This window comes from Serinus canaria, chromosome 2 (genome assembly GCF_022539315.1).
Source record: "Serinus canaria isolate serCan28SL12 chromosome 2, serCan2020, whole genome shotgun sequence".
Taxonomy (NCBI): domain Eukaryota; kingdom Metazoa; phylum Chordata; class Aves; order Passeriformes; family Fringillidae; genus Serinus; species Serinus canaria.
Window position 1 is genome coordinate 17,587,964 of NC_066315.1, and position 14,509 is coordinate 17,602,472.

Here is a 14,509-nt window from a genome sequence, read left to right on the forward strand (position 1 = left end):
AATGCGCTCATGAGAAGAGGAGAAATGAAACCAAAATCAAGCCCACCTAAAACCAATAACCTCCCAAAACCCTAAGGTTTTATATACAGTGATGACCTTAGAACTGATGATCATCCCTTGAGAGTGAGATGTCGGATATTTAGTGCAAAGCTCCTGTGGCACATGAGGACAGGGAGATCACACCATGCACGAGGTCATAGTGTGCCTGCATCAGACAAAGCTGCTGCAGGGCTCCCCTGTCTCCCATCCCCATCCCACAGCTGTGCACCAGAGTTAGAAAGGGCAAAGAGAAAGGCAAGAAGACAATGAAATGTAGAGAAAGGCTTCTAGAAGAAGGTTAACTAAAGGTTATGCTGGAAGGTTATGCTGGAAAAGGCATAAATGGGGGAAAAGGGAGTGGAAAGGGAGAGGAAAAGGAGTGTCTATAAATAACGACTAGCATGGCAAGGGTGAATATTCTGCTGTGTATTATTTAAGAGTCTGGGGATTGACTGACAGATGAACAATTCAAAAACAAACAGAAGAGATTCTTCTGATATAGGTTTCCAAGTATCTGCTACTAGTAGCTCTCCCAGATTGCCAAGTGAAGTTTTGCTTTCATGGAGCATAGTTTTTATTATTAAAAAAATCTGATATTTTTCCTAACAAAGTATAAATTGTAAGTTACTATGGATTGTACCCAATTGAACAGACTGGATGTGGCTATAATCTAAATACTGTGCTTATACGTCCCTTTAATAAAGTGCTTAAAATCTACAATATAGAGTGGTCACACCTCTAACATGCTTGTTATGACATAAATACTTCATTATGGTATCAGCGCACTGTAATTTGTCCTTGGTCTAGCAAATCTTAACTCTACTGTCTGCAAGTGCTATATATAACATCTCTAATGTTGAGTCAAATTCTAGATTGAAAAATACCTACACATTTAATTCTGAGTGTGTATTTCACTGTCACAAATGTACATAAACTATGTTTAACAGGTTTCATTAGATACCCTCTGAACTGTAATCCTGCTACAGTTGTGACACACATGGGCACACTTCTGTAGGCACCATTAAGAATCTGTTGAGTGAGCTTCCTGCTCAATAGAATGCTTGCTTTGAAATGTACACCAACATTTCTGTTGTTTACACCATGAAACTGCCAATGTTTATTCCCTTATTTCACAGAATCACAGAATGGGTAAGGTTGGAAGGCACCACAGTGGGCCACCTGTTCCAACCTCCCTGCTCAAGCAATGATCTTCAGTTGCAGCAGGAAGGATTTTTTAAACTCAGATTTACCACCGAAGAGTAGAAAATACACTTTTGTGAGTATTGCAGTAATCCTTGGGCTTCAGTGTCTCACATGAAGACAGTCTACTGATTTAGTCTTATGATTTAGGAAAGATCAAGAGGATGACAGTTGAAATCCTGAAAAATGGCAATTTTGGTACCCTGTTGCTTTGCATTTGTTTGTGTATCTGCAGTGGGATCAGTTAAGTTGTAAATGCCTATAAAGAATATTAACCTTTTTCTCAATAATGTCAGTGACATTTGATGTTGATGTGCAATTTTGTGCTGTATACTCTTCCTGTGAACAGCCATCAGCTGCTGAAATTATTGTGGTCAGATGTTCTTTTCTTTCGGGCTCTGACCCTGCATGAGCAAACACATGACAAAGGAATCTCACTGGACACAACTGATTAAAAATAAATGTTTGTTTCTAGCATATCGCTAAGAGAGGTGAAGTAACATTTGAATGATTTAAGAAATTTTCCTGTAACTTTAACAAATGAAGTAGCACAGAAGTAGCAGAAACTCTGGGAACAGGAAAAATTCCAAAACCTGGTAAAACAGAACCATATTGCAATCCAAGTCCTATCCTTAATGAACAGCTGCAACAGTGAATGCCACTGGCACTTGACCTCACTCTGTATCCATTGTATGAGGCAATGCCATAAACAACCATCACACAAATTGCTCTTTCCATAGAGAGCAGACAATCTAGGAACTTGGCAATGAGGTACACAGGAGTGAAGTGAGGAACAGGAAGGTCATTACTTAAGACTACAAACCAGCTGAGAGGATTAATTACACCAGCATGGACCATTAGTCCTCATCCAACCTTTCTTCACAGGACTCTCCCTTAGTAACACCCAACCTTCTCTTTACAAATGCACCTTTTTTATGACAATAAGTATTAATCTGACAATTTATTGAGCTACAGGAAGGATTTACTCTCCTCAGTGCTCAGGAACTGTACTCTATGGCTCTTCAGTCATAATTTCCTGACAAGATGACTAGAAATTTTTTCTCTATTATGGAGCACTTCCTTAGGTGTGAAATAAATGTGGCAATGAGAAATAATTAGTCATATAACATCTTACATTGAAGTGTTAGAATTAGTAAAACTGTTTATTAATTTCAGCTTTATCTTGCCTCCTGCTGACTCTGAACTAAACCAAATGACTTGATCCCACCAGTCTTGGTGGGCCAAAGTTCTGGGGAAATGAACCAGAATCTTCCAAAGGGCCTTTACATTACAACAAGGTACACAGTTAAGCAGATGGAAACCTCAGTGAGTACAATTTAGACAAGGACTGGCATTGCTGACTGTAATTAAAAACTTCAGTCCTCTATTTGAGCTTCCCCTACCTCTCCCATGCCGTAGTCAAAGCACTTACTATTGAAATCTAATTTTTGTACTTAAAGCCAAACTCATTACCTTCCTTTGAATCTTTTTGCTCTTGAGAAAATTCCTCCCTCCTCCCCTAAAGGATAATACATAAGGCTGAAGGGGAGAACTAGGGCGGACGGAGGCTTTCAGAGTACAGGGGTGGGCATGGTCCTTACAGTCAACCCTCCCTATACAGGGGACTTCTGAAGAGGTTGAAACTCTTGGTACTGCTGGGATTTACCCAGTGGGCTGTGCAGAGGACTCCAGTCAGGCCCAGTGAGCTGAACAACACAGACACAGTTTTACAGCCAATGTGATACATGGCAAGGAAACATAGCTAAAACAGAATATTCAGATGCAGCTTACCTGAAATCAGTGGTAAAAGTTTCTACTTTATGGAATAAAAAGACAGGCAAAAGCAATAAATTTGAAGAGGTTTCTCAACCCACCATAACTTCTTTACAATCTTTTCCTCCTCGCTGAGGTATTTCTGCCTCTCTTGTTCCACCAGGTTGCGCTGTCGCTGCACAGGATCTTCAAGCCTCTTCACTGTTTCGATCACTTTGCCATTGATTTCTAGCTCTGCTTTCTTCACCATTGCCCTCAGCATCTCCTGGTTCTGCAGCTGTTGCACAAAAGAAATCAACTTCAATTTTTCCTGCTTGACTGACATTCCTGGCAACAGAATACACTGCAGAGCTCAGAAGGTTGGGATAAACACCATCCTACAGTAAGGGAGTGTTTTTACCTTCCCCTTTCCCTCTTTAGCTGTACCTATAAACATTACTCCATGTATATGTATAACTTCCAGTTTCAAACTGATAAACAAAAGATGTTGGGATCAGTATATCACCCTCAATGCACAACTTCTGCAAGGATTGTGGCCCCTTTATTCTGCTTGGTTCAACATGAACAAGAATTAATTACACCTCACAAGATGCTGGATGCTTGACTTCCACTTTCCATCTATCTCACAAGCTTATGCATCCCACAGCCCATACGTGCCTAGTGGATAATCCCACACATCAATTCATGGCTGGAATGCACTGCTTTTTTCATAATGGAGGTTTTCAGTCTCTCAAGTGGCAGAGGAAGGACTGTTACACGTGGTGCAATTTGGTACAGGCAGACAGCTCACCTGCAATACATAAAACCTCCCTTACCCACCAGAAAAACCCCCTTTATAATATGGCAATTTTCTGAGAACTTCAGGTCACACCTTCGTTCTTGTCTTAGCCTGATGTTAAGTAATTCAAGCATTAATTATCTTGCTGATAGTAAGCTCACAGAGCAAAACAGAGGTAAGAAGGCAAACCAGGCTGTACTCTTCTGTGGGTAGCCCTGGAGAAGGTATGAGCCACGCCCACAAACCAAACCTGTTTAAGTCTGTTACGCAATTCACAAGATTCAAAGTGATAACCAGGACTCCACCTAGTCACAGTTTTAGGATACAGGCAACACAAACACAATTCTGTTAGCCCAGGAGCCATTTCATACTGTAAGATTTTAAAAAACACCTGTGTCAATTGGGGACAAAATTCCCACTTTAAAACTAGCACTTGAACAGTCAGCTGTCTTCTAAGCATCCAGGTTTAACAGCCAAATCACATTTAACACACAAAATAAACCCATGACCTAACAGGAAGAATCACAAAAACGGGATACCTGTAACACAGTATAATGTAGTAAGCCTTCTTTAAAATCTATTTAAGAAAAGTCATGAGAATAAAAAAGAAAAGTGCCTTTGGAGACAATTCTTTCCAACCAATATGGGCATGGGAGAAACAAACTCAGTTCCTCACTCATGACTCTTCAGACCCTGTGCCTGACTCTCTTACTCTCTTCTCCAGCTACACAACTGTGATGAGAGGGAGGGTAACACCTCACTGAAGGGGGGTGCGTGTGTGAAATCTGAGCTGTGACAAGCAGGAGCTGTCACAAAATTCAGATGAAGAGATGTGTCAGCAATTACTGAAAAAATGAAGCTGAAAAACATTTCAACGGCACAGAACTATATAAATAATATCTAGAATATTTTGAAGACAATATGTATTTTGTATATGTATTTTCCCCATGACGGGATTAATGTTTGGCTTTGATAAATTAAAATCTCTTACTGCATTGCCAGCACAACTATCTGAGATACACACCTCTTTCATTGTGTCATATTTTCAAGTGGGAAAACCTAAATGAATGAATAAATGAGTGAATGAGCATGTAACACTTCAGTCACACAATTTTTTCCCAGCTCTTTAAAAAGTGGGGAAATTTGATACATGGAAGTGAGTTAGGATCTGTGAAACAACTGATCCGAGGTCAGTGAGAAGGTCAGTAACAGAGTTAGATTTAAGTCTCAGGTGTCCAGAATTTAAGTCCTTGATGTTCCTCAGCTGGTAACAGGGACTTCCACTAATAGCAAAACTGAGTATGTGTGAGTGTGTGGGGTTGTGAAATGGCAGGCACATGTTTTTTCCTATTATGGAGGTATGTAGAGGAGCTATATTTATTGTGGTGATGTGTACAGCTAAGGTGTTTGTCACCTCCATTTATGAAGTGCTTGAACAATACCAGGAAGTTTCAGTCATAAAAGTTCATCTATTTCTGATAATGAGGACAGGGAATAAAAATGTACACAGCAGAATTTCAAAAAATCTTGTATGTTGAGGACTCCCATACCTCAGTATTTGGAGTGAGCTCTTTAATTTTGGAACATGACTCAATCTTGGTATCAAAGAAATGTTTTTACTGTTTCTATGCAAATTCATGCAATAATTGGCTAGTTATGGAAAATCTGAGTTTTTTTCGTGCCTGGGGAACAGGGTCAAAAGATGAGAAGGGAGAGGTACATATGGGTTCAGAGAGACAAAAGAAAGAACTGTGGGAGGGGAGCAATGATGTCAGTCAGCAGCCAAAGGACAGCATGAGGCAGGGAGAGCAGGAGCAAGGAGAAGGCACTCTCTGGCCCTCCCATTTACCTCTGTGCTCTGGAACTGAACTTCATTCTTATTTTTCTTCTGCCAGCAGAAACACATGTGAGAGTCCCTGGCTAAGTGCACACCCCACGTGCCCCTCTGACCACCTCTGCTCCACCACTTCAAGAAAAAGATGTTTTATGGATCTGCCATAGTTATTCTGGTTCCACAAAATAGAACCTTTTGTACTATAAGCTTGCTTGAAAACAAGCCAAATAAACAATCTTAAACACTTATACTTGAGGAGTATTTCTTGAAGCACTACTGAAGTTCTAAAGGCAAATGCTAAAAGTAAGGAAAACCAATGCAGGCTTTCCTGTCATCACCAAATGACAATTTCTTGCTAATTAGAGTTACCTTACCTTATAACTGCAAGCAGCAATCAAACAGAAACAAATTTAGCAAGCTTTTTTAGAATTTTAGCATCTCCCATACATTCTTTACCCTTGGTTCTCACTTGCAGCGTCACCAATCTCTCCAGATACCTTCCTTGCCCCTCTTCTTCATCTCATGCTTCAGCCATCATTTGTCACTGCTCTCACACAAGCACCCCAGCCCTGCCTCTGGTACCCCAGCTCCTCATAAGGAAACAAGCATGAGCTGCCCAGTGAGAGCCTTTCACCTCCCCATGAACTCCAGTGCACAGCCACAAACAGGAGCTGGATGCCTACAGCTCAGGACCTCTGCAGAATCTAAGTATCTAGCTCCTAAAGTTTGTTACCATACATTGATCAAAGCTATCAGCTCCAGTTTTGTAATGCAGCTCCAAGTATATTTGAATTTCTAATTCAAAGTTACACTTGTGAAACTGAGTATCATATACCATTTATGACAGTGTTGTTAACACAGTCTCTGTCCTTTCTGCAGCACTCACTTCCCTGCAAACAATGCAGTGAGTGAAGGAAAAGCGTGCATGCATACACGTTCCTAATGGGGAACAATAATCATATCTGTGTCCCCTTAAAGTGAGTTCAATTAAAGGAAAGAAGGAGTAGACAAAAAAATCTAGTGCACATATAAGATAGTGATATAAAGTATGTACATATACTCCAAGGCTTGGTTCAAACCTGCTACTAAGAGTTCTCAATACCTGGGAGCATAGAAGGAACAACCCCACTGTCATCATGGGCTCAGTTCCTACCAGCGACAAATCCATTCGGGACAAAGGCTGGGTTACAGCCCATCTCTGGCATTGAGGAAAACTCCAGAGCACCATGAAACGAGTCTGTCCTGAACGTCTCTGAAAATGAGAGCGCTTAGAACATGCAAGTGTAGTAGCAAGAAGTGTGTACAGCCTCTAGCAACAGCCATGAGGTAAACGTCTGTGTGCCAAGAATCTCTGTTCAAAATCCAACCACATCCTAACTTTTTGGTGGCATCTTACAATATATGTTTATCTGGTGTGTGAATCAATACATCTGGATCCATTGCTGCTGGATATGGTTTAGAAAGAAGATTTTGCTAGCACAAACAAAGGATACACAAATTAATGGGTCTTTTCTATCATGTATTTCTGTGATTCTATTAAGAAAATTAGCATGAACTTACAGTGGTAACATCAATTGAAAATTAAACAATAGACATTATTAAACATAGTTTTATGTCCTGTTCCTATTTCTTAGTTATCCTGCCAAATTTTGTGCCTGTGCAATCTTTTTCATTTTTTGAAGTGTTTCTTCTAGTCTGTCACTGTATAAAAAATTCACACAAACAGGAACAAACTGACTGCCAGACCAGGAGAAACAGTGAAACTGAAAAATAGGAAGCACTGTCAAACATGAAATGAAAACAATCTGGGAAACCAGAAAAAATACTTTTTCCCTTCTACTTATAATTATTTTTGAAAAAACATAGCACAAAATATTTCATTTAAAATGTGATGTTGCAACACTCTTCAGTTTAAAACACTGCCTGTTTCACTTGCTGCCCTACAAACTGTGAGGTTTTTTTCAAAATATCTCAGGAATGCCATGACAGAAACTCTCATCAATGGAATTTATGTGTAACAAAATTTCCCTTGAGCTACAGGTTCTTCCAACTATCAAAAATTCTCAACTTCCCACTAGCTCAATGCACCAAGTTTGCTATAATTTCTGAACTAAGGGAAGCCAGCTTGACTTAATGAGCACACTCAGGATTTGCCCTTTTTCCCTTCTCAAGACCTCATTGGCAGCATTGATTTGTGCAGACTGTAGAAATTTCTTCACTCCTGCATGCCACAATGTTATGTCTGATGAAAAGCAAGGCTTCTGCCCCAGGCAGGGCCATGGAGACAAAGCTCAGCCTGGGAAATGCCACCTCCTTGGTGGGCAGCCCAGTGGGAAGGACGAGCTCCCTGCCTCCAAGCAGCACTGCAGCCTCCAGCCACGTTCTGAGGCCACATGCTGAGCACAGCTGGGGGCCAGACCCAAGGCATTTGCCAAGAGCTGCATTTGGCACATGGTGTGGAGAAGTACAGAGGGGTTGCAGTGGTTTGCAGCACAAATGTGGAAAAATATGCACTTACACATGATGTGCCAGGGCAGAGATCACATGCCAGTGTCTTCAAATGAGATGAGGAACACGATGGCTGGCACGTAGGCAGCACTGCTGAGAATAGCTTTTGAAAGGGACATTTGCTATTGGAGCATACTCATCCTAAACTGAAAATTTAAATACAGGGGAGTTGTATCATAGGCAGAAGTCACCTGATCCAACTCTTTGCTCCAAACATCTTCTGCTATCTCTGCCTTCCCAGCAAACAAAGCACAGGACATTGTCACAGGTCCTTCAGTTGGACACATTTTCCTATACTGATGTTTACCTCGCCCTTCTGCTCCTTTGCTCGATGACTGGTTCATAATTTAATTTTCTTTAGATAAGGAGGTGAAGGTAAAACATGTTCTGAACTCTGATTTGCATTATCATTATTTTGTTCTAAAATTTATCAGCAAATCAAACATGACTGATATGGTACCATCACCCTGGTTATAAAATCAGCAGCTGCAGCCCTTCAATAGCTAACACATGAGGCCACTTTCTGGATAAGGACTGACAGAGTATTGAAGCTTCCCCCACTGTCCACTTTGTCTTACAAGAAAGTGCTCTGCCTTCTTTTCCATCTTCTGAGACAATACACAGTGCTCTTCAGTTTCCAATTAAGTAAAAGGCTGAAGACCTGTACAGCTGCATATGCTTATTTTTACAGTGTCTGAGATGATCAGCATAGATTTATATTTGCAGTGTGACTGTATGTGCCAACATACTATTTTTGTTAACTCTTCATTGGTTGTATTCTTTCTTGCAGGTTTTGAGGTGTTGACATGTATTAGGAAGGTATTGTTGAAACCTGAGTGTAAGAAGGACACAACAAACCTTTGCAGCAACATTTGAAATACCTTCTTTTTTTCCTTACTGTTCAAGTTGGCTATTTTTCTGGATTCTGTAAATACAGGACTCAAACTGTGGCTTAATGCATATCTACTGATCCTCAGCTACATTTGGGTTTCTGACGTCAAAGTTGTTTATTCAGGGACTTAAGATCTGTCTCAACTGTAAACAGTATGGAGCAGGAACATGGTTCTTCTGACATGTTTATACAGCACATAGCATAGCAGGATCCAAAGTACAATCACAGACTTAATATTACTGTAATATAAATAGTGCTTTAATGTATAGAGTCATCCAACAAAGCTAGAAATTAATTTTTTTTCTCAATATCTGAGCAGCAGTAGTTTAACTGAGCTAATTCTCACACCTCGAGGACTATGGAAGTTTTTGTGTCTGCAGTACTTGGGTCTGCCCTTTGCTAGAACTCTGCTGCTGAGACTCACTTGTACAAAAGGTAAGAGAGAGAAAATGAGAGAGAGGGAAGGAGGAAAAAAGGCATTTGCTGACAAGCCACCTTTTTTCCCAGCATTATCCAGATAACCATACCTGTAGCTGCTTCATCTGGTGCAGCTGCAGCCGCAGATCCGACACGTTGCGTTTCATCCCGTGCAGGCTGACCTGCATTGCTGGGGCTCCAGGGGGGTGATGAATGACAGCGGCCTCCACAGCTCCCAGTGCATTCTTCCCCCCAGATATGGTGGCAGCACCTGCAATAAGCAGCAGTACAGGTTGAGTTCACGGCAGAGCAGGTGCAAACGTGATCCTTCCTCTGCCCACTGAATCCACAGGTATTTAACACAGGTGGATGAGAAAAGCAAATGCCAACACTCAGTATTAACAGGGACTGGCACCCCCTTACCCAGTTGATATATAGTTTTTTTAAGCCAAGTCTCATAAGTCCTTAGACATTTATATTATACCTAAAATAGCTCAGCTACTTTAAAAGGCGTAAAATTAGTAAAATAGCTATTGTAGTAATGTTAAAAAACAAAAAAACTTATTAAAAAGCAAAATAACAAAACTCTTCACAATAAAAAAACCAAGCCAAGTGCAAAATGTTCTTGGTCCTAGTAAAACACCTCACAAAAGCAATCAGTTTTTTTGTACTCTTCTTTTTCTAGTAAATGGCTTAAGCAATACTTTTTAGCTCTTGTCCAATCAGCTATCCTTAAGTTTATTATAAAGTCCCTCAAATCCTATAAAGTGTCTTTTTACATAATAAAAATAAAACAAACCTTCTAAGCTTTTTCCTTTATAAAAAAAAACCAAAAAACAGTTTTGTCACTCTGTGAACAAAAAGCACGTTCCTATACAATATATTTTGAGGAAAGCCTGCGCAGCATCAGAAAGTATCTGCGCTGGAACCTCAGTTCTACCAGAGCACTGCATTACTCCAGTACTGCTTTCTAGCACATGCAGTGGAGAGGGGATAATAAGTTATAACTTATGTAACAGATTACACAAAACAGCAACAAATCAAATTGGCTCTGAAAGTAACTTCAGGACTGTCCTCCCAGGAGATGTCTGAGACCAAGTTGATGCAAATTCATTAATAGGACTCCTGAACTACATATTTGTTGATTAATCATCACAGGAGATGGATTCAGTCAAGCTGCCAAATATGGGAAAAGATTTCTATAGAAAATCTTGCTTCATTGCTTAACACACACAATTGCGTTATTTCTATCAGGTATGTCCAGCAGCAACCCTGTAAAACCAGAGGAATAAAATTATGGTGTGCCAGAGGCTCTCCAGCTATGTTGCATCCACCCACTCCCTTTTAGTCTGTCAGAAAGGAATACAGCACAACACAACGAAATTAGCTGAGCCACACTCTGAAAATAATGACTGTTGTCCTCACAAAACTTTCTTTGTTAAAGAATGCTGTTCTTCTACACAGGAACAAAGCCAAGCTTGTTCTTTTCAGTCTCAAGTACCTGGGAAGAAGCTCTATTTAGAGAGAACAAGCAAATTCCAGCTCATCAGCTAATAGAAATGTCAGCTCCTTCTCACAATTTGCACTTATATACCCATATTCTTCAAGTTTTTTTCCACATGTGTCTCTTCCCCACCCCCCCCAGCAGACAAAATGAAAGACTATCAGTATGACAAACTTCATTTTTTAAGTCCAGTACTTCGTAGTCCTGCAAACTCTTCTCACCACACTGCCAAATCTACCTTATTCCTTGATCCCAAATGGCAGAGATGGCTGCTGCTCCCTGAACGACAGCATTAACTGGTGCTCACTACAAGAAAGACATTGAGAGGTGGACCATGTTCAGAGAAGGGCAACAAAACTGGTGAAGGGTCTGGAGCACAAGTCTAATGAGTAACAGCTGAGTGAGCTGGAGGTGTTCAGTCTGGAAAAACGGAGCCTCAAGGTCCTTATTGCTCTCTACAGCTGCCTGAAAGAGGGTTGGAAGGAGGTGGGAGTTGTCTCTCTTCCGAGGTAACACAATATAGAAAAAAAAAAAAAGGCTTAATGTTACAGCCAGGGAGATTTAATATTAGGAAAAATTTCTTCACCAAAAGGGTCATCAAGCATGGGAAGAGGCTGCACAGGGAAGTGGTTGAGTCACCATCCCTGAAGGTATTTAAAAGATGTGTAGATGTGGTGCTTAGGGACCTGGCCTCATGGTGGACTTGGCGGTGTTAGGTTAATGGCTCGACTGGATGATCTAGAAGATCTTTTCCAACCTAAATAATTCCATGATTCTAGTCTATGATTAGGTCATTCCTTACTCCAATTTCATCCTTCTCTATGATTAAAAAAAAGAAATCTGAAGAAACAGAAAATAGCTCATCAATGGATTTACACAGGGATTTTGGTCATCATCTGTTCCCACAAGCACACGTTCTATCAAGTTTAATGAAATCAAACAAAAACCAGTGTTGTGAGCTTTGCCTGCTGAAGGCAAATTTTCAGTGCACTAAAGAGCATGACATATCTTCTGACTGGAATGAGTACAACTCCCAGAGTGGGAAGTTCTCTCCCCATGCTCTCATCCCTCCTAGTCTTCTGAACTATTTCTCCAAATGTCCCTGAGTACAGCTCAGCATAACAACACAGTTATTCCTTTTCCAACAGGATTGGATACCTCAAATACAACCTTTGAAAAATTCATCTGGGAGAAGCACTCTTAAAGAATGGAAATCACACCAGCCTATTTTTATTTTAAAAAGAAAGTTTTTAAGAATCATGTTTGTTACTTTACCTTCATTTGCAATTCTGCTCAATAAAAGCACAGGCTGGATCCATGCTACATACAGTGTGCCATGCTATGAGCTTCTGGAGACATGCTCAGACAAAAAGCTCTCCTAGCTTACTGCAGGCTGTTGGAATGCTATACCATCCCTGAACCTGCTCCAGCTAGAACTGCCTGGTGCTTCAAAAAAGCACTCGTCATTACACTGCTGAGCAAGCTGCTGCACATTTTTGCTATACTCCAGTATGATTCAATGGTCTCTTGACTTTCAAAGAGCTCCTCAACAGAAAGCAACACTCAAGAAATAAACAGTCCTTGTTCACTGCCATTATGTACCCACTCCATGCTTTGGTCGAATGTATGCTCATACTTATCTGTCTACATGTACACTGCAGTTTCTCCTACAGTCAAGCATCTATTTCCCTCCTACATGCACAATTTTTTGCCTTTTTTGTTTAAAAGAACGGTATTTAGTTCATAAACCTTACAGACAGAAACCACCAGAGAGTCTGAAAAATGTGGATAAGCTTCCAAGAGCTCTGATCCCTAGCCACAAATCTAGACTATTTTTGAAAGCACACCTACCTTTCTGCTGTTCTTTGCCTCAAGCAAAAGCTCCAAAACCTCAGCCCCTGACCCTGTGATGAGGCAGCCAAGGCATGAATCAGACCCCACCAGTCCCTCCCCCCATGCTGGACCCCAGTCAATTCACATATTTTCTCAGGAAGGGGTGCTTGCTTTCCTTTTAGTGTAGATGGACTGTGACCTGCTTCTGTAAGCAATAAATGTCTCCAACTCCCTACAAAGCAGCTCTCCTCCTCACTGCTGCTTCAGCCACCTCTTTTCATCATTAGGTGCTCTTGGCTGCCACACTGTCCCTGCTGCAGAGTGTGCTCAGAGCCTGGGAAACTGGGCAGTGGGACTGCTGACTGCAGCGGGTGTGAGACACAAGACACTGAGTGAGCCATAACCATCAGCAGCTGATTTCTCACATATTCATATTTTTATCAAGAAAGAATAAAAGGGCAGCTGAATGAGGGGCTGCTTCATCTAGGGAGTGTAGCTCACTTTTGGAAATAGTCCCAGGCTGTAGCTTTGTGATTAGATGTGAGGCCAGATGGATTAAAAGGAAAGAAACAGCACTGGCTCTTGGGTTTTTAAATAAACCCCTTCTTGAGCTAGGTAAGGGAAATTCAACCTCCCACCATAATTTCCTAATACTTTGGACAAATAAAAAAAGTTAACTTTTCACAAAGGCTAATGAATTAAGCTGCCATTTTAGAGTACAAAGAGAACTGAAGTGCAGAAAGAGGAAAGGTTTGCTGTGTTCTCAGGGGATAAGGAACACAACTTCTACTCCCTGACACTTGACCTTTGCTATGGTTGCAGAGACACTGCCCTCCTTCTGTTTTCCAGTTGTTTTTTGTCCTAACATGCTAAGATTTTATTTTGAAACAGGTTGGCACAAAAAGCCATCAGAAGACACCCAGATTTTTTTTTCCCACAAATAACTAATCTAATTAAAGAGACACAATATTTTGAAGCATTATTTAGGGAGATGTGACTGCTACTAGATGGTACTAAATCAGCCTCAAAATAATAATATATTCTATATATACATTAGTGTGCAACTTCACCTCATTGAACCAAAATGAATTCAGGATCATATTTTGTCTGCAAATGCTGATGGAGTTCTAAGACTAGCATGATCTGTCTTTGAATCTGAGATAAGCAAGCAGATATGGACAATGATTTAATTCAGAGGTCATCACAGCAAGAGTCATGCATGTAATAAGAGCACACAGATATACACAGATGACAAAGACAGTTCACAAAGAATGAGGAATCAAATGTGAGCCCTACATTTGTGATACTTCTCCCTGCTGCCATCTTCCTCTTGTATTTGTATTGGCATTTTCTGTTAGTGCAGAAAATTGTACTCCCTGATCCCCTTCTCACATAATACTGAAATGTCTTCCTTCCTCTTCTAACAAGGCAGCAACTAGCAAAAAGCTATTGCTATTTTTGGTAATCCATGAAACAACTGATCACAATTTAATAAATGAATCCAGGATATCAATCAATCTCCAGTTGATGAACAGAAATATGACAGAAAAGAGAGTATGTAAGTATTTCTCAGGGTATTTTTTAGTAATCTCATGGTGACTCTTACTAGTATGGTTTGGGTTTGGAATCACAAGTTGTTTCTAAATCAAGAGTTCCTTGATGCCATGATGGTGTTTCAGGAACTGAAGATCGTTATGAGGATTCAGTCCTGGAATTTCTCCTAACATCAGC

The 14,509-nt window shown here is 40.5% G+C and overlaps 1 protein-coding gene across 21 annotated transcripts in view; it reads right to left on the reverse strand.

Annotated features, from left to right (window-relative positions):
• The window catches only part of KIAA1217 (KIAA1217 ortholog), a 356,326-nt gene that overhangs the window by 23,371 nt on the left and 318,446 nt on the right, over positions 1–14,509 (reverse strand). For all 21 annotated transcript variants that reach the window (XM_030226706.2, XM_050970267.1, XM_018909327.3 and 18 more), the window contains 2 exons: positions 9,552–9,712; positions 3,114–3,289 (listed from right to left, as the gene is read on the reverse strand). In XM_030226706.2, coding sequence (XP_030082566.2) covers positions 3,114–3,289; positions 9,552–9,712 — 337 coding nt within the window. The remainder of the gene's footprint in view (positions 1–3,113; positions 3,290–9,551; positions 9,713–14,509) is intronic.